Below are 21140 nucleotides of genomic sequence, written 5' to 3'. Positions count from 1 at the left end.
CCATTTTATACTGTGAAAACAAAATAATATGACTCTAAAAATGATTTGTTTAGTTACTTACTTACGAATTTGCATTCATAAAACGTCCTGAAGGTCCAAAATGTATTAATAGCATGTTTTATTATTATTTTTGCGTGCTATTAAAACACAATAAATCAGCGACTTAATCACGGTCCTTTACTATTATTTATATAACAAAGCAGATTATTTCACTGTCCTGTAAATAATTTTAATTGTTATAACACAGAATAATGTTATAGTATTGCATAGTTTGTAATGTCACTGAAGAGGAACCTTCAAAATCAACATTGTTTCCCCGGGACCACTGTATGCAAGCACCGCGGGCTCTTTGATTATTTGTTTTTTGTTTTCTTTTAACCCAGTCTGAGTTCGCAGAACTTTTTGTAAATATGCATTTAAACAAACAAACTCTACACGAGTGAAATGTAAAATGATTCACTGGGTTTGCGATCGTGTAATGTAAACAGCTTTATTCTGAAATGTCAACTCAGTTAGCTGGAATGAAAGTGTCAGTAACGTTAATATCTTTTAACATGAGTTTATGGACGCGCAGCGACGAGAGGTAGCAGCAAAACAACTGCCTTGAAAAACATTTTACTGTGCTATTTTTATTTTTACTCAATCAAGCATTGTATGGGAAAAGTTGAATTGAAAGTCTTTGTGTGATGATGACTGCAACGACAAGAAAGATTTATTTGGGACAACATCGTATTGTGAAGACAAGAGGGTAAGATGTGTCTGCGGTCTGAAACTCTGCTGTGCTTCTCTTGATTGTCTACGTTGCCATAGTTTTGTTTACACACTCTGGTTGACAAGGAGCTTTAATGCTTCACTGTTAATTCTTGACCAATGTTTACAAACTTGGTTGATATGGAGCTTTTTAGTAAAGTCCAAGTGAAAACGATGATCTTTAAATCTGATTATTAGCAATCATAAATTAACTCTAAAAGATTTTCACTGATATTCAAAAACTGTACATGTATGTTCACCATTATATTACTATTCAAAGACAGTTTCTGTCTTCAAAATGTTGCGTGGTTTGTTGTTGGTCTCAACTTTTAATATTAGCAAAATTTGTGCTTAATAATTGAGTTATCATTAGAAATTTGAATGAATGTTCAAGGTATATGAAAGTGTTCTTTCATTTAACACTTACAGTATATTTATATGTCATCCTAACTATAATATATATTAGGCATGGACCGGTATCAGATTCTGATGGTATGAAAACCTTGGATAAAAATATCATGTTATGACAGTATTGTGGTTACTGCTTTCAAATATGTTCTTCTGGGTATAAAAAACAACAACGTTTTTTCCTATTGAACACAAGATATTTTAAGAAACTTTTAAAGTATTTTGAAACAGTAAATATGTCAGGCTAAATAATTAAAATTAATCATTGTCCTGCTGTCTTTATTAGTTTACAAAACAGATTTCTTTACAACTTGAAAAGGCATCTTTTAATATCTTTCTTTTCCTTGGATATAAAGTAAGAAAGCCACTGCACTGTTCAGGTGCACAGGGTGTTGGTTTGTTAGCAATTTGTTTCTCAAATGTTTGCTGACCAGTAGCTTCTGATGTGGAGGGTCATTTTCTACTGGAGATATTGTTGCACTAAAAACTAAAAAAATAATTATATTAAAAAACACTTATAAATATCTTGGGAATAGTATAACAGAAAATTCTTGCCGTTTTTAAACCTTGACTTTTCCAAGGTTTAAAAACGGCAATAATTTTCTGTTATACTATTCCCAAGATATTTATAAGTGTTGCATTTTTCTCTTTGTTTTATGTCTGAACAAAAATTAAAATAGTGTTGTCGTAACCAATTTTTTCATTTGTACAGCTTAAGTCTTGCAGATGAGAAGCCCGGACAAAGACAATTAAGTAACCTGTGTCAGGAAGATGTATCAGAGAACAGAAGCATTATTGCACCAAAAGTATGCTTTTAAAATGTATGTCATATAATTTTAAGCCACTGGTAAACATTGTTACACTAAAAACAAATGTTGTTGTTTTTTTAAGCAAATCCAGAGTAAGCAGTGGATGCCAGGAGACTCCAGTCTGGCTATGGATGAGGAAATCTTACAAGCCATTGATGAACTTGGTCCAGAAGTCATGAAGTTCAAGAAGATTGAAAAGATTCAACAAACCGAACCAGCACCATTAAAGAAAAACTGTGACTTTCCAAAAAATGCTGAAATTCCAAAAGAGCAAAACGCAGAAAATATCAGCCCTTCAAGTCCATCAGAGCACAAAAGAACCAGAACTCAAGCCAAAAAAGAGGGTGATTGGAAGGATTTGGCCCAAAAACTTTTGTTCAGCGAAACCAAAAAGATTGAAGTGGGAGGACGGACCCATGATTTGAAACAGAACAGAGATTATTCTTCCCCTCAAAAGATCCTGAACTCCATGAAAAAAACATCTAAAGTAGCAAAGAGCAAGCAGAAGTTAAATTTCAGAGAAGTCACCAGCCCTAATGACTCCAAGGATTACATTCTGTTCAGTCCAACACATATGGCTGCTGCTAAAGAGCGGTCAGTGTTGCAGCAGCAGAAGAGATCTCTAAAAAACCAATCAGTGTCTGTGTTGACCCCTCCGCCTGGATTGGATCTTACCGTCCTCGGTGATGCTACACTATCAGATGCAGGTATAGGTAAACTTTTCTACTGTTGCATGCAGATGTCGCTATTTGATCACCATTTGAAGAAGTGACTTGGCTGGTTAGTTCACCCCAACATGAATATCCTGTTATTTATTCATCCTTATGTCATTCCAAAATTTAGTTCAAAATATCTTTAATCAAATCTGAGAGATTTCTGTTCACCTGAAACTGATGTTTAAAACAATCAAACTTTGGACACGGATGCTTAACCATGATGCATGGCACACAGTAATTAACCTCAGTTGTTCTCAGGCATTAAGCAAAGCTCCCCTGACAAAATGTATATGGATTTGTTTTTAAGCTTTTACAAAAGTTTTAAAGTGTCTTAAAGATTGGCTGAACAGATTTTTACAGGACAGACATAAATCTTGCAGAATTCAATGAGTCTATTCTGATTTGAGTTCCAAAGCTGACCTAATATTGAATGGATTTTTGAAATAACGTGATTGTGGGAGTATATATATATACTGCTAATAACCCTGTGGTCTGAGCATTGACACAGAGTGCATTATAAATATTATATAATTTATAATGCACTCTGTGTCAATGCTCAGACCACAGGGTTATTAGCACATCAAGAATCCCACAGTCTTTTTATCTAAACTTTTCGTTTACATGAACAGAGTATTTCGTTAAAATTAATTTAAGTGCCATATACAATATATATATAGCCTAAATATATAGCCTAAAGCAGGTGCACCCTATACAGCATATTGTCATACTTTGACAACATTAAAACTTAACGTAATTATCATACACTTAAATCTCTGCAGCATCTTGCCTAGCTTGAAAACTCCAGGGTTGTTTTTGTAGATCAATAGCAGACCTTGTAAAATGATTTGTCTGCGCTTGAGTATTTTGAAATATTGCTATTCACATCTAAATCAATTTGAATATTTTATTTATTTAAAAAAAAAATTTGTATGGTCAAATCTTGTATGCATATCAAAGCTCTTTTCCGTTATGAAAGCATTTATTTTTTCAGAATAAGAGTCATATGATTAGCTTTTATTAAACGTGTCTTGTCCTTTGTTGTTTTATCGAATGCCATTACAATCGGTTTAAATTATTTATTTGTTTTCATATTTTGTGATTTTTTTCATATTTTAAATAAAACTAAAGGATTTAGAAATGGAACGTTCTTTTTACCCCAACACGATTTAATATGGCACTATAAAGGCTAAAAAACTTATATTTGTTTAATATTTGCAGCCTACGGCTATGCTTCTCACCATGTATTGTAGACATCTTTTCTAAACAAAAAATTACAGTATAGTATAAAAGCATGTTTATTAAGAAAACCAAAACCACCAAACAAAATAATATTTGAATTCAACACATCACATCACATACAAAAGGTACTTTGCATAAGGTAAACACAATACCGTCCTGTCAAGTATTGTGAAAAGACAAAACTGAACTATCGTGTTGAAGTTTTAGCTGAAGAAGTCTATGTTAAAAGCACCACACAGCGGTCGAAATATATATATGCAAAGCCTATTTATTCACTTATTTTAAAAAGTTCATAAATGATTGAATATTAAAATATTTATTTAAGACACATCATTCAATGTCACAAGTCATTCAGAAATTACTTCTTTAAAAATTTGCAGATATGATGCTATTTGTCAGCATTTCCTTTTAAAATAAAACTCTTAAATGACTTTTGACTTTAAAGCAGGATAAATCAGTTTTTTCTTTTTTGCTGAAATATTGATTGTTTCTTTTTATTGTCCTAAATAGCACAAAGCATCCACATGGGACGTCCTGCTGATCAGTTAGACAAGCTTTTGCTCTCCAGCTGGGGTCTTCCTAAGCCTGTTCTGGAGAAGTACCAGAGTCTCGGTGTTCACAGGATGTTTGAGTGGCAGGCTGAGTGTCTGACTCTGGGCAAAGTGCTGGAGGGCCAGAACCTGGTATATTCTGGTAAAAAAAAAAAGTTATCTTCTTTTTAACCACAAATATTTTGTTCATTTCTAAGCTTGTCTGAGTAACAGATCATTTTTTGGTGAATATTAAGAAAATATATGTTATAAAGTATATGAAGAGAATATGTGTTTCTAGAATATGTGTAATTATTTAATGTTATCAAAAAGTTTACAGGGGACTTATTATGCACTTTTTTATAAGATGTAAAACAAGTCTCTGATGTGCCTAAATATAAGAAGTGTCTTAGAAGAATATAGTCTATGGAGACTATGGTGTTCGGTGTTCATTTATGCATCTTAAAACTCATTTATAATCCTATTAGTCGCTGACATTATCTTTACCAGCTATGGTGAAAAAACTAATGGTAGATGGCTGCTTCTCACTCTGGGATGTCTATGATGATGAGAGAGAGATTGTCACTAATGGGTAGAGCTTTCCCCCTGATGATATGTACAAAGGGAGAATTGATTGACATTTTTTTATTAAAGAAAATAGAGTCAACTTATACCATTATAGGCTGGCTATATTCACATACTGTTGCCACACAACTGTGTTTATAAAAGGGATTTTTTGCATAATAGGTCCCTTTAAAGGTAACGTTTTCTCTTTTAGCTCCAACCAGTGCAGGAAAAACATTGGTTTCTGAGTTGCTGATCTTGAAGAGAGTGCTGGAAACAAGACAGAAAGCCATGTTCATTCTTCCGTTCGTGTCTGTGGCGAGAGAGAAGATGTTTTATCTACAGGTTGGTTATTATACAACAATTATACATAAACACAAAAATTTACCTTAAAAATCTTAAAAAATAAAAAATATTTAAGGTAAAACACCTGTCAATACACATCTTGGAATTTTACTAATATATATTATACTTACTATTTTTTACTCAGAATGTATTTCAGGAGGCAGGGATCAGGGTGGAGGGATATATGGGGAGCACTTCAGCAGCTGGTGGGTTTTCAGCACTAGATGTCGCTGTTTGCACAATAGAGAAAGCTAACGGACTCGTCAACAGACTCATTGAAGAAGATAAACTGGATTTACTTGGTAAAAATAACAAAAAATATTTGGCCTCTTATAATGTTGTGACAGGTACGTTTAAAAAACTAAATTCTCTCTCAAACTGCAGGAACTGTTGTAGTTGATGAGCTGCACATGGTTGGGGACTCTGGTCGTGGATATCTGTTAGAGCTTTTGCTTACTAAAATACGATACATTGCCCAAAAAACTGCAACACGGTATGTTAAAATGGAATTTTAAAATAAATTATGTTTATTATGCATGGTGGAAGTGAACATCTTTTCTATTTAAAGAAACTCTGGTCAGAGTACCTCTACTGGTGTGCAGATTATTGGTATGAGTGCCACGCTGCCAAACTTGGATCTTCTTGCCCGCTGGTTGAGTGCTGAGCTGTATAGTACGAACTATCGCCCAGTGCCACTGATGGAGTGGGTCAAGATTGGCACAAATATTTATGACGGATCTCTGAATTTGGTCAGACAGTTCACTCCAGCTCTTCCCATTAAGGTCTGAGACATATTTTTTGGTTAATTAAATAAAAAAAAAAATTCCCCATGACATACTAAACTTGCTAATGTTTACATATCCAATTTCCTTTAGGGAGACGATGATCACATTGTCAGCCTCTGCTTTGAGACCGTACAGGACGGACACTCTGCACTGCTGTTTTGCCCTTCGAAGAACTGGTGTGAGAAACTAGCAGATAGCATTGGAAGAGAGTTTTACAATCTTCATCACAAAGGTTTAACTTTACAATTATTGGTAACACTTTAGTATAGGTCACAATTCAAGGTATTAATAAAACATTAACTAGCTTAATAAATTACTAATTAGCTGTTTATTAGTAGTTAGTAAGATAGAAGTTGGGTTTAGGTTTTGATTAGAATTAGGGATGCAGAATAAGATCAAGCTTTATCACTACTAATGAACAGGTAATAAGCCAGTAGTTTATAGCATGAATTGTGGCCTAAAAGTAAAATAAAAGTGTTACCCAATTATTTCAGTATTTGTACAATCCAGATGTCTCAAACATTACTTGTTCTTACAGAAATGCAGTCAGGCTCTGGAGGGCAGAGTATATCTCTTAATCAGGAAGGTCTCCTAGATGTATTAGCTCAGCTGAAACGTACACCCGCAGGTTTGGACCATGTGCTTCAGAGGACTGTTCCTTGGGGTGTTGCCTTCCATCATGCAGGTACATGCCTTTTGTTGTTAAATTCTTGATTTCATATTGATTACCTATTTATAAATCTTTATTAACTGTTAAAAACAATTATCCAATACATAAACATTTTTGGAAATCTGGTTTCAGGTTTGACGTTCGATGAGCGGGATATTCTTGAAGGTGCTTTCCGTCAAGGCTACATTAGGGTGTTAGCTGCCACCTCCACCTTGTCTTCTGGTGTAAATCTGCCCGCTCGACGTGTGATTATCAGAACTCCTGTTTTTAATGGTCATTTGTTGGACATCCTGACCTATAAGCAGATGGTGGGACGGGCAGGCCGTAAAGGCGTGGACACAATAGGTGAGTGCTCCATGTTTTGAAAGCATGTTATGGCTACTTTTGGCCCAGATGTATTAAAGTATGTGAATTAGCATGAGAGTTTGATCTTATAAAAGCAGTAATGGAGTGGAATTTTTTGCGGTTGATATTTTGACAATGCACAAACTAAAGAAGACCAATGCAGGGGCTCATTTACTTAAAAGCGAATACAATCTTGCCAGGACAATGCAAATTAAAAGTCATATGGCTTGGTAATTGACATGTTAGAAAAAAATAACAACTTTGTTTGACCCTACCAATAAAATAAACACAAGTGAGGAATATTATTTTCCTTCTACCACCTTCCTTTCTACACTGCATTCAATTATTGCAGCTGTGGCAAGCAACAAAGAAGATGAAAAAAAGTTTTTTGAATGTTACATAATTGCGTAAAATACCAGTAAATTCAGCTTCAAAATGACTGTCCTTGTCTTGTTGCAAAAATGTTATTTCATGCTTTTAATAACACTTATAGTTATATAATACAAAAAGAGGCTTTGCTCTAGCATAAGTTGTTAATATGGAATAAATATTATATAAAACTAAATTATAATTAATTATTTTTAATAATAAAATAAATAAGAATAATAATTTCAAATTAACCTTATTAAACTTGTCACTCGTTTTAACATTTCTTTTACAATTAGTCAAGAATTACATGATTCCCATAAACATTACCATATTTAATCTAAAATATTTGAAAAAAAAGCATGCATTAGTGGATATTTTAGTTACTTCTTTACAGTTGTCATAGATTAAACCTCTTAAGCCCCAAGGTGTTTTTTTACATGCATTTTTTAATTGTCTTTGCTATTGGGGCTTATTGGAACCTAATAAAAAAATAAAAGCCTAAGTATCATCTTTTGATATCTAAGTACCTAAGTATCATCTTTGACATGAAAAATGATGTCCATTTATGTGGACTTGTGGTCCGTATGTGCATAAAACAATTTATCCTGACTGTTTTTATGCATATATAACATACAAAATTTTCTTTTAAACTTGCTTTGACTTACGGACAGTAAAAACTTTTTTTCCCTCATTTTGGACAGTTACAAATAGTGTTAGAGAGATTTCATATGCTGCAAAAAAGTTGCAGGATGACACTGTATGCCTGTAACAAAATGTAAAACAAAGTATTTTAAATAGCCAGTTAAGAGCTAAAATGTGCTTTCCACATATGTGGACACTTCAGTCCTAGGAGGTTATTGTCTTGCTACTTCCATCTTATCTGCCCTCTGCTTCTGTAAACACTAAATATTTCAATACTGGGGCAGTTTGCTGCCGAGTGTGATGCGGCTGGGATAAAAATCAGCACCTCCAAGTTCACCTCCAAAAGCACATCGAGAGACGTCAGCTGAGGTGGCTAGGGCATCTGTTTCGGATGCCTCCTGGATGCCTACCTAGGGAGGTGTTTCAGGCATGTTCCACCGAGTGGAGGCCTTGAGGAAGACCCAGGAAACGCTGGAGGGACTATGTCTCTTGGCTGGCCTGGGATTGCCAGCCGGGGGTTCTCTCCTAATACTGCTGCCCCTGCGACCTGGCCCCGGAAAAGCGGTTGAAAATGAATTAAATTAATAAATTAATTTAATTGTCACAGACTCATTTTGTCATTTTGAACCCCTTGTCTTCCCAACTTAAGGTTAAAATACTGGAAGGGTACTGTGTGTGGTGAATACAAACCTAAAATTTATGACAGTATGTATGACATATACTTGCACAATGTGTTATGTTAAATAATATTTTTTTTTTCCAGTGATGTAATAATCTGTGCATTTAATAATCAGGTGAGAGTGTGTTGGTCTGTAAAGAGGCTGAACGTGCGAAGGGGATGAGCCTCATCCAGGGATCGCTTAAGCCTATCAGCAGCTGCCTGGTGAAGCGGGAAGGAGAGGGCGTTACTACCAGCATGCTAAGGGCCATCCTGGAGGTATAAATGTCTTGCTGTAAAAAATCTGTTGTATGATAGTGTATTGGGGGAGTATGTTCAACATTTTATGTCATTCAAGATCATTGTTGGAGGAGTTGCCAGCTCACCACAGGATGTGAGAATGTATGCAGCTTGCACTCTGCTGGCGGCCAGTATAGCAGCTGAAGAAGTTCATCAGGATGGAAGCGAGTCAGAAGCTCGAAATAAAGGTGCTATTGAAGCCTGCATCGAGTGGCTGATGGACAATGAGTTCATCCATATACAGAAAGAAGGAGATGGTAAGATGCCAAAAGACAAATATATAGCAGTAAAAACCTACAGTAGCAGTCATCTTCTGTGACGTGATGATAACATTTTGATAATTGTGTGTCTATTAGTGGAGAGGTACTGTCCTACACATTTGGGTTCTGCGACGTTGTCTTCCTCTTTATCACCTCCGGAAGCATTGGGGATTTTTGCAGATCTTCAGAGAGCAATGAAAGGATTTGTGCTGGAAAATGATCTCCATATCCTTTACCAGGTAGACAGAACAAACTGTTAATCAATTTTAAATGTGTTTTTTTTTGTTTTCATATATGGGTTTTTAACAGTCATGTCACATATTTAAGATAACCCCTGTGTATGTGGACTGGACGACAATAGACTGGTATCAGTTTTTCTGTCTTTGGGAGCAACTACCATCGGCAATGAAGCGGGTGGCTGAGATGGTCGGCATACAGGAAGGTTTCCTGGCTCGTTCTGTTGGTGGCAAATTAATTGCAAAAACCGAGAAGCAACGTAGGCAGATGGCCATTCACAAACGGTACAGTGTGTTAGTTATTTAGAATGCTTCTTTTAATTTGCTTTCAAGTAGCAGCTTGTTGATGTGTATCTTTTTTCATCCTGAAGCTTTTTCACAACGTTAGTTCTTCTTGACTTGGTAAGCGAAGAGCCTCTTGGAGCTGTTGCAAAGAAGTATGGCTGTAGCCGAGGACAGCTTCAGTCACTTCAGCAGTCTGCTTCCACTTATGCAGGTACACTGATATCTCGTCATGCATCTAATGAAACTTGTTTCTCACTTGGATTGTAAAAAGCTATTTACATAAGATAAAATAATACGTACACATATATACATACAGTGCAGTGCATAAATGAGTACAACCCCATTAAAATGTATATTTATATATCTTTTGCAGTGAATATAATCTCTTATCAAAATTGTATTTTATCTAACCTATTCATCAGGGTGTACAAATTTTTGCACTGTATTCTAGGGCTGGGCAATTAATTAAAAAGTAATTGAAATCGACATTTAGAATCTATCGATCAAATTTTTCCAGGTAAAATTTTTCAATTACTTTCCCTACCGTGTGTGGAGTCTTGTGAGCCCACTTTAACACCTTCAGACCCTGCGTCCATTACAATGGACATCACATGACATCCCATTTTTCTAAAATTTGGAACATAATTCAGGTCTAAAGAGGTTAAGGCTAATTTATACTTATTATAATATGATTTACACTTATTGACGGTCTGGCACAGCCTTCGCATAACTGCACATCTCTCAAAAGAATTTAGGTGCACATCTCAACGACACGTAGCACAATGGTTGGTGTGGAATTGGTGATGTGGGTGGGTGGCGAGGAGAGTTGCGTTTTAGGCAATGTTTTAATTTAATAGTAATAATAGCATGTGTTTCCTTCAATTCTTTTCAAACCTAGTAATGCTTCCTTCATTCAAAAAAACTCTCACTTGTAATATGTGAGCATATTTACTGTACAAAACTTGTCAATGAACTGTGAGGGCAAAAACATAAAATAAATAAAATATTCACCTATTAATTGTAATTGAGTTCAAATATTTAATTAATCGAAATTTAGATTTTAGGCTAATATTGCCCAGCCCTACTGTAATCTTATTTATTAATTTATTAAATTAGCTTAGTACGGACTAATCCTATGTATAAACACAAATATCTTATTGTATAGTATCCTGTAGAAAATATTAATTTAAAGAGAGATCTGTAGGGGGTGTACTTATTTGTGTTATGCATGTATTTATGTATGTATGCATGTATATTGTATATACTTTTGTTTTCAGGTATGGTTACGGTTTTCTGTAATCGGCTTGGATGGCACAACCTAGAGCTGCTTCTCTCCCAGTTCCAGAGTCGTCTCAGTTTTGGAGTCCAGAGGGAGTTGTGTGATCTAGTTCGAATCTCTTTACTAACTGCCCAGAGAGCACGAACACTTTACAGCTCTGGGTTTGTCACGGTAGCAGAGTTGGCCAGAGCTGATGTTACAGAGGTGGAGAAGGCCTTAAGGAAAGCTATTCCTTTTAAAAGGTAATGAAAAGGGTTACTTGATGATATTTTAATGTTTGAATTGCCTTTATTTGTTGCAAAATATATGCATTTAAGGGTGCAAGACTGCTAAAATTATAGAATTTTAAAATATCATTATTCATCAGATTATTGCCTAAAGTGTAGTTTTAATATTGATTCATTAATAGATTACATCAAGTCATTCATTGATCATTTCAATCTTGCAGCTCCAGACAGGCAGTAGATGAGAGCGAGGTGGAGGCTCAAGAACGCAAGAGTATGCGCTGTATCTGGGTCAGTGGGAAAAAGGCATTGACTGAAAGAGAAGCTGCCCAGCAGATCGTGGCTGAAGCCCAGCTGCTCCTCCAGAAAGATCTGGCTCTTCTAGGGGTGGAGTGGAACCCAGCTTGCCTCCCAGCAAAGACTCAGCCAGATAACAGTTCAAACACAGAACCACGGTCCATGTCAGGAGGCACAGAACATGAAGGGGGCCAAGACTTAATGTTAAATGTGACTGAAGAGAAGTTACTGCTGGAAAATAATTCTAACAATAATTCACACCCCCCTTTGAGGCCATTAGAATCCACTACCAATTTAGAAAAAACCATGGACGTTGACTCGGGTGTATCATCTGCTGAATGCCAACCTGATAAGAAATGTGAACTGCAATCAAGTGTACTTCATAAAGTTCTCAAATCTATCAATGCAAAAGACAAGGGCTGTGATAATAACCAGACAGTTGAATCATCATCTGAATCACTTCAGAGGCGAAATTCATGTCTTAATACCTGCATCTCTGGCAATGACCAACACTGTGTTAGTCCAGTTTCAAAACGCAGAAGGATGGATGCTGCAGGTGATGAAGAGGGACCCACAGTCACTGGAGTGAAGATGAGAATTGCAAATGGACTTGCAACAGACCGTAAGGAAATGCCAAAACCTGAAGAGCTTTGTAGAATAGATCAAGTCAAGATGAAACTGAACAAAGACACAGGGTTAAAAAAAGACTCTCGCTCATGTACTCCACTCCCAAATGAGGAAGTCACAAATGTCTGTGTGGTTTCCTCTGGTAAGGGGAAAAAGCGCACATCAAAAATGAAACATTTAAATATAAATGCAGACATTAATCATGAAACCCAAACTGAAAAAGAAGAAATGGTTGCAGAAATTTATGGGAAATTTAGCAACAGAGATCAGAACGAAGGGGACTTGCATGTAAACACCAGAGTAAAGAATGATTTAGTATGTAATTCTGAGAAGCTTAGCTCTCCTGACTTGTACACAAATGGACTAGAAGAGTTTGGTGATAGTTTTCAGCTTGATACACAGACTGAGAAAATGCTTCACGGGCATGATTTTTCACATAGGAATGTTGAATTAAACGTTGTCAGAGAAAATAAACAGGATAACCAAGTTGATTCTACAAGTGAGAAAGTTGTCAAACAGTCATCTTTCCTGGAAAAGGAGAATCGAGTATCTAAAGAGCAAAACAAAGGCCCATTTGAAAGTTTATCTCTCCATGATAATGGCTGGCCCACCGAAGCCAAACCAAAATACAACATTTCACTTACTGACAGCCAGTTAGAGAACATTTTAAATTACAGTAATCAAGTTCCTGAAGAAGAACAATGTGCGAATAAACCTGCTGAGCAAAGGGAAAATAATGAGTCTTCAGATCATGTTACTGACAACAGTTTCAATCGGAGCAGCAGCTTTCTGTTTGACAGTCTCTATGACAACTCCATCTTGGATGCCATGGAGGAGGCAGCAATAGATCAAGACAACAAGGGAGATCAGGAGGCTGAAGTGAAAGTTAATTCAAATGGCTCTTCTCCAGAACTCATTCCAGAGAGGAGAGAGGCTTTGCCAACAGATGACCAGGAAGCAATCCAATGGGGGGAATCATCTTTCAACCTTTCAGAATGGGGAGATTCACTAATCATTGGTGAGCAGTACCTTGAAAAAATAAGCAAGGCTTGTGATGGCCCAAGATTGGGTGCAGAGAAGCCAAGTTATACAGATGACATAGTGTCTGAACTGAATGTGTCACAAAGCAATGAATATCAGCAAAAAGTTGAAAGGCATCGATTAAATAGCTCATCGTTTCATATCAGTCCAGGAATGCAGGACTTGTTTGATAAATGGTCTGATCAGTTTTCAACTGTACCTGATGCAACAGCTCACTCAAATTCATTAGTGGAACCAAATGCTGTTGTCCTTGAAGAAGCTGTTTCCCTAACAAAAACCAAAGAGATTGAGAAGGAAGGTCCAGAAGTTTCAAGATCTGAAGACTTTGTAACAGTCCAGGCTAAGAAAGTGACTCCTAGTGACCTTGTTCCTCCCACACAAGTTTTAGAACCAGTCACACCACGAGTCAAAATGACCACTTCTGCTATACAATCACCTAAAAATGTTACAAAGCAAAGGTCTGAACTAGATCCAAATATCAAATCATGTACACAGAGATATCATCAACCTTGTCTGAGGACAAACTCAACATCAGTGTTAGGCGCACCTCTGGCTGACGAGGGCTTAACGAGACTTTCTCAGTGTCCTTCACTTCCTGCTTCTAACTCCTGCAGTCCAGAAACGTTTTCCATAATTGATGTGGCAAGCGACAGAAGGCTTTTTGAAACATTTGTAAACGAATGGAAAACAAAAGAGAGATTTTCTCTTGCTGTTGCCTGTGAGAAGACAGACAGCACCTCAGTGCAACCTGAGACTGTCATAGGTGGAAAATTCAAAAAACGTAAGACATTTTTTCCTATACACTTTCTCTGTAATATACTGTATGTTTCAGTTATCATCTACCTTATTAATTAGATGTAATACTCTTTTTGAAGCTACTACCCCAATGAGGAACAAAAGAAAAGATGGCTTCCTTCTGAAGGGATATGAGGATCTTGTGGTTATTGGCATATCTGTAAGCTGGGGAGCAAAAGATGCTTATTTTGTATCTCTACAACAGGAGCTTGTAGACACAGGTAGGAAATTTGACACTAGCAATGTTTCCATCCAAAGATGCCAATTAGACATATTCACAAAACTTGAATGTTGCATGAAACATTTGCGGAAAAAGCACTGCTTCCTTCCAATGAGTCAAAGTAAACAAAATCTACACTCCCTTTTAAACTGGTGCCAAATATCAAAAAGAAAAATAGATTTTACTGTGGCAGGAGACGCCACTGTGGGCCTTTTAAAATATAATGCATGACTAGCACTTTGCAATTACTTTATTAAAAAATCAAGACAGAACCCGTGGCTTTAGAGGCGTAAGACCACTCTTCGGGAGCACAGATGCTCAAGACAGTTTTGGGAGATAATAATACAGAACCACTTTGATGATGGACTTTGGCTTGGGCATTTTAGAGTGAACAAAACATTACAGATGTTTTACTATGTGGTCAATTCGCCGGTTAGTCCAATAATGCAGGTCCATCATGCACATTTTTCTTACTATTTTCATGAAGTATTTGTTTTATGTGACATTGTAAAATGCAGGTAAAATTGGTGAATGGAAACAAAGCTACTGTTAAATTCTTGATTGAGGACTAAATATAATAACATTGATCAAATGGAACACCTTTTGACCTCCTGTTCAATTGAATGAATTCAACAAAAGTTTTTCTTTCCACATACAGATATAAGTGCCAGTTTAGCGCCACCGCCTCTTGATGATACGCTTACGGTTGAAGAGCGGCTGAAGCAGATTCAGTCCTGCTTGCAAAAAGACTCAAGTGTCACAGTCACCTATGACTTCATTCATCTTTACAAAATACTTCTGCTGGCATGTGAACTTGCCGTGCGTGGCACATTTGAAGACCCAAAGGTTTGATAGAAATCCTTTCCATCAGGAATTTGATGAGGTATGATGTCCAACTTCATTCAGTTCTTTGTTCTTCTATAGATTGCATGTTGGCTTTTGGATTCAAGCTCCAAAGAGCGTACACTCCACAACATGGTGACCAGTTTCGCAACTGAGGACCTCCCAATGTTGGAGGGAATTAGTGCGGGGCAGGGTGTGCAGAGTTTAGGAATCTATGGAGAAGCCAGTCAACCTGGACGCTACAGAGCTGCTATTGAGTCTGTTCTGGTCTTCAGGGTCATGACCCAACTCAACTGTCTACTAGAAAAGGATGGTTTCTTAGGTAGCAAATATCATTATACCTCTTGACCATACCAGTGTACAATCCTGCTCATAAAGGGCCAGTGTCCTGCAGAGTTTAGTTCAAACCAGCCCAACTACACTTGCCTGCACATTCCAAGAACTTAGATTTGCTGGTTTAAACGCAAGGCTCGCAAAATCTGGTAACCTGAAGTCCCGGGTATATATATATTTTTTTTCAGTCAGGCTACCAAATTCTGATATAGATAGATTTTGGTAGCCCGACTGAAAAAGTAATAGCTCTGCGTCTTTGTGCTACCAGATTTTGGTAGTCCTGAAAAGTGTTTTATTTGAGCTGAACTAAACAGTATATGGGTCCTTAATGAGCAGGATTGAACATGGAGCAGTTTATTAATTTCATCCTTTTTTTCTAGATGTATTCAAGAAAGTAGAGATGCCAACTCAGTACTGCCTGGCATTGTTAGAGCTGAATGGAATTGGCTTTAGCATTGCCGAATGTGAGGCTCAAAAACATGTCATGCAAGCCAAACTAAGTGCTCTTGAATCCCAAGCTTATCAGCTAGCAGGACACAGCTTCTCATTGACCAGTCCAGAGGATGTAGCAGAGGTATACTTAAATTACTCCAAATAATGATGGCCTCCTGACAGAAATTCATTATTCCTAAAATCCTATAATTTCAACAATCACAGGTGTTGTTTCTTGAGTTGAAGCTGCCTCCAAATGGAGATTTAAATGGTCTGAAGAATAAGAAGACGCTGGGCTACACTAGGAGAGCAGGAGCTCGTATAAAACTTTCTAAACAGTTCAGCACAACCAAGGTATGTTCCAGTCTTTGCATTTTCATAAAAATTTATGGCATGCACTTTTTAAATGCACTCTTTGGTTGTTTCATCAGGATGTTTTAGAGAAGCTCAAGCCATTACATCCTTTACCAGGTGTTATTCTTGAGTGGAGAAGAATCACAAATGCGTTGACAAAAGTGGTTTTCCCCCTGCAACGAGAGAAAAAGTGGCACTCACACCTGAAGATGGACAGAATACATCCAATCTCACAGTCGCACACTGCCACAGGTGCGGAGCATAATGAAAATCCTTTACGTTTTACGTCAGGATTATCTTGATATTTTTTATGTTGTGATGTTTTTCCTCATGTAGGACGTGTGAGCTTCACTGAACCAAACATTCAAAATGTGCCAAAAGATTTTGAAATTCAGATGCCAACACTTATAGAAGAAAGTCAAACGTCACAGAATGGTGGAAGCAAGATGTGGTACATTTCTGCATCGTTTTTCCCCTTTTTATTCTAACAAAATAAGAAAATATATAAACACAATTATGTTTATTTCAGGTGTAAACGAACAAAGATAAACCGACTGTTGGCACCACTTTTAAAAGTTTCAGACAAATCACCAGACAAAGGGATGCAATTCTCTGTCAGCATGAGGCATGCTTTTGTTCCCTTTTCAGGTATGAAACTTCAACATTGAGTTATCTGGATCTATTTAAACATTATTTACGCAACATTAACTTCCCTCTTTTTCAATCTCATCACCCAGGAGGTCTGATATTAGCTGTTGACTACTCACAACTGGAGCTCCGCATCTTAGCTCATCTCTCCCGGGACAGAAGACTCCTCCATGTGCTCAACAGTGGTGCAGATGTGTTTAAAAGCATAGCAGCTGAGTGGAAAATGGTGGACCCTGCTTCAGTTGATGATAACATGAGGCAGCAGGCCAAACAGGTTTGCTATATTTGAACATGCGGTGTAGAGCTGAGACCTGTGGGAGGCTGGTGGAGCAAATGTTAATGAGCGACCTGTGCCACACAGCATCTCCAGAGGGATAAAACAATGAGTAATAACAGTGGAAAGAGGAGGCAAGACGAAGCAAATGATCAACGTAAAGTTTAAGTGATTAGAAAAGGCAGTTCCCGTGGATGGCTCAAGACCTGGAGCAAAAACAAAATTTAGGGTGCTTTCACACCTACACTTTTGTTTCGGAACATATCTCGTTTGCCCAGTTAGCGCGGTTCGATTGGCATATGTGAACAGGGCAATCGTGCTCTGTTCCGCGCCAAAGTAATCGCTCCGAGATCGCTTGAATGAGGTGGTCTCGGCTCGATTGAAACGAACCCTGGAGCGGTTCGATTGCAGTGAGAAAGCGATCCGATCCGAGCGCGGTTATATCACAGTGTTTTATGGATATGTAATAGGCTTACGGCTATATGAAGAGAGAATTATGAGTAGGGCGGGAAGTTTCGCGAGTCTTCGGATGCCCGCAAACGAGTGATGATCTCCCGGTAATCTCGCATCTCCCTCCTGGTCCTCAAATAGGCATCGTCGCGCACCCTTCTCACCCCTCCCCACCGCATCTCTCCTCAAACACGTCGCGCACGTGCACCCTGTCAATCACCACCAAACCACCACCTCTCCTGACAGCTTAGCGGGACACTGCAAAATAAACCCTGACACTCTGACCAATGTGAGGAGAGTTTACTCGCACGTGACTTGTTTTAGCTCTTTTGGTCCGATTAGAAACTTTGCAGTGTGAAAGCCAACCACTCCAAGAGCAAAGAGCAACAATGTAACAATTGTAATCTCTGTTTCGGAACAACTGAATCGATTCACAGGTGTGAAAGCACCCTTAAACTGTACCTTAAAAATCTCCCAGGCCTGTTCCTCTCTCTTCTTCCACTGTCATTACTCCTACTTCTATCCTTCGTAACTCCTCCATGAAAAGTGTTAATGTGTGGCACAGGTGTCGCTCACTGCCATGGGTCTCCTCCAACTCATCAAAATAACTATATTAATAGTTATTGTTTTCACAATACCTGGGCTTCCATCAGTTACTATGCATTTGAAGTATTGCATAAGAATTCCAAATTTCAAATGAAAAAATCGCTAAATTCACACAATTTTTTTTACAGTTGCTGCAAGTGGTTTTTGGACTTGTGCAAAGTAAGGTTACTATAATAAAAGGATCAACCTACGTGACTATTCGGCTGTTTACATCATGCTTGCCTTGTTTGCTGTTGCTTACTAGCTTAAGTCAGCCTCTATAACAACTTGATGGAAATGCAGCTAATTTGCATTTGGGATTTGCATTTCTTTTTAAACTTTGAAAGTATTCCCTTCATGTTATGATGGAAAACTGGCTGTTGATGTTCATAGATTTTAAACTAGTCGATTTTTTTAAAGCACAATTTGTGTGAAATATTAGATATTGTTAGCATCACTTGCATATACTTCGTGATTTTTTGATATTTATTTTTTGTAAATCTTTGCACTTGTGTTAACAGATTTGTTATGGAATAATCTACGGTATGGGTGCAAAGTCACTCGGAGAGCAAATGGGCATTGAGGAGAATGATGCTGCCTGTTACATTGAGACATTTAAATCCAGATACAATGGTAAGTGGCACTTTACATATAAAGTTTGCATCAACCTGAAGCTTTTGCTGTTTTGTGACACAGTTCCTGAAGAAACAGAATATTAAATGAGAAAACAGTGGGCACGGCTTGTTTTTTCTATTAGTAGTAAAGTAGGCATTTCATTCAGAAAGATTGGGAAATAGCTTATCACAACCTAACAGACACCTCCTCCTCACCATTTCTGTTTGCTATCTATGTGCTGTAAAAACTGACAGTTGGAGGGGCGTAACTATGCCTAAAAGATTTCATCTGAGAATTTAACTTAAAACCAACAGGTAGTGCGTTTTCGGATTTTAATTAAAGACTACAATGGCAAGCCTGATTTTTGACAACGGGTGAATTATTCACCACAACACTAGCAATGTGAGATAACAAAATCAAAATTCATAATTTATCATAATTATTGACATTACATTGTTGATTGTTTTGTTCATTAAGGCATACAGAACTTTCTGCGTGAAACTGTGCAAAAGTGTGGGAAAAACGGTTATGTAAAGACATTACTCGGCAGGAAGCGTTTCTTGCCTGGAATTAAAGACTCAAATGTGTACATCAAGTCTCACGTAAGTCTATATGAGCCCTCCATAAAAAAAAAATATATATATCTGGTGTGGAATACGAGTTTAATTTAATCTTTTTCTATTTTTTAGGCAGAGAGACAGGCAGTAAACACAACTGTTCAGGGCTCTGCTGCTGACATTGTGAAATTAGCAACCATCAACATCCAGCGCAGAATAGAAGAAGCGTTTCCTGGAGTGCCCACATCACACCAACACCCTTCAATCAGATTGGGTATGACACTATTTCAAGATTTAAATTTTTGAATAAAGGATAAGTGTGTTCCAACACACTTAAGCTGCGGTCACACTAGAGTTTGCGCTTGTAATATTCTGTAGTACACCACTGCGAAAAGGGGCGGGATTAAACAAGATGATTAGACATTTTAAAAAGCGAGCGATTGGTCCATGTTTCAAATTTCTGTCCAGAGATGTCATGTTTTGATCTTCGATTGGTCTCACACAATCAAGTGATGCGATTTCGTCAGAGTTCACCAAGCATGAACTTTGCAATGCAGCAAACTGCGAAACTTGTCACACAAGCTTGTTTCCGGTCTGACGATTTTGCGTGCAAATGAATGGAAGTCTATGTGGAGAAAAGTGCAGTGTGACCGCAGCTTTAACTGTAGGTACGTCCCAATTTGCATACTTATGCACTACTCCACCATTTTGTAGTATAAAGAGTGTAAGTAGCGGATTCACTCTAAATTGTGGAGTGATGGACACTTCACGACCACTGCTTTGCTCGTAGCAGAAGGGGCAGAGCTAACAAGTGCTCATGTTGGATTACCTTATTTATTTTGGATTGGGAAAGCACAATTCTTTTACAAGAGTGATTATAGTCCCTCCCGACAGTGAATGGGGTATACTCATGGGAGGTATTTTTAGTAGTTTGGACATTTCGGTAATTTGGCAACCATCAGACATCTGGGAATTGGTTTGAATTTCTGCTATGTAAAAAAATATTATCATTCAATTTGGAACGACACTACATATACTATTACTGTTGAGTGTGTAAGTGCATAAGTGGATAAGAGCATGTATAGTGTGCCATTTGGGACGCAGCTTTAGTAGTTTGACATCTGTGATATGTTTTGTTCAGGTGGTCGACACCGAAATCAGTTTAGACCCCTTCGAGGAGGCTACTTTATACTTCAACTGCATGATGAACTCATCTACGAGGTCGCAGAGGAAGATGTCATTCAGGTAATTGGGAAGAAATTTCATTCTGATTGCTACTTTTAGCAGAGAATATAAGTACAGCAGTGACAAATGAAATTTGATCATTTCCACAGGTTGCACAAATTGTGAAGCGAGAAATGGAGTCTGTTGTTAAATTATACGTGAAGCTCAGAGTAAAAGTTAAAGTAGGGCCAAGCTGGGGTAACCTTCAAGACCTGGACATATAAACGTTGCTCTGACTCTTCTGCTGTTTACACATCAATTAGCAATCATGGTTTACAGTAATGAACTCAAACACTAAATGTTTTATTTATAATCATGTTTTTAATCTGAAATGAAACTCTACAATTTAAGTGCAATGTGTAAAGTGCTAAATAGTTTTGTATTTTATCCAAAAAAAGATGTTTATGAATTAAAAAGATCAAACATTAGAC

General features: G+C 37.4%; 1 protein-coding gene across 2 annotated transcripts; it reads left to right on the top strand.

Moving 5' to 3' along the window:
- The first annotated feature begins 327 nt into the window (after positions 1–327).
- Positions 328–21137, top strand: polq (polymerase (DNA directed), theta). 2 transcript variants are annotated; one of them, XR_015520275.1, is made up of 32 exons: positions 328–748; positions 1871–1964; positions 2050–2674; positions 4433–4615; positions 5231–5361; positions 5507–5663; positions 5746–5854; positions 5930–6143; positions 6237–6378; positions 6685–6831; positions 6949–7161; positions 8967–9109; positions 9189–9387; positions 9487–9629; positions 9718–9911; positions 9998–10122; positions 11189–11432; positions 11639–14160; positions 14255–14395; positions 15053–15240; positions 15319–15559; positions 15951–16144; positions 16228–16356; positions 16474–16608; positions 16693–16807; positions 16886–17004; positions 17094–17278; positions 18835–18946; positions 19406–19530; positions 19618–19759; positions 20627–20730; positions 20820–21137. XR_015520275.1 is itself a non-coding variant. In XM_087301143.1 (32 exons), the coding sequence occupies exons 1-32, from the start codon at positions 687–689 to the stop codon at positions 20931–20933; spliced, it is 7731 nt and encodes a 2576-aa protein (XP_087157269.1). In that variant the 5' UTR covers positions 328–686; the 3' UTR covers positions 20934–21137. The 2 variants fall into 2 exon arrangements, 1 of the variants encoding a protein (XP_087157269.1); XM_087301143.1 differs by having other exon boundaries at positions 16434–16608.
- Positions 21138–21140: the final 3 nt, after the last annotated feature.

This window comes from Danio rerio, chromosome 21 (assembly GCF_052040795.2).
Source record: "Danio rerio strain M-AB ecotype USA chromosome 21, GRCz13ab, whole genome shotgun sequence".
Lineage (NCBI taxonomy): Eukaryota > Metazoa > Chordata > Actinopteri > Cypriniformes > Danionidae > Danio > Danio rerio.
Note: the sequence above shows the minus strand (reverse complement) of the source record. Positions and strands in the feature narration are given on the sequence as shown.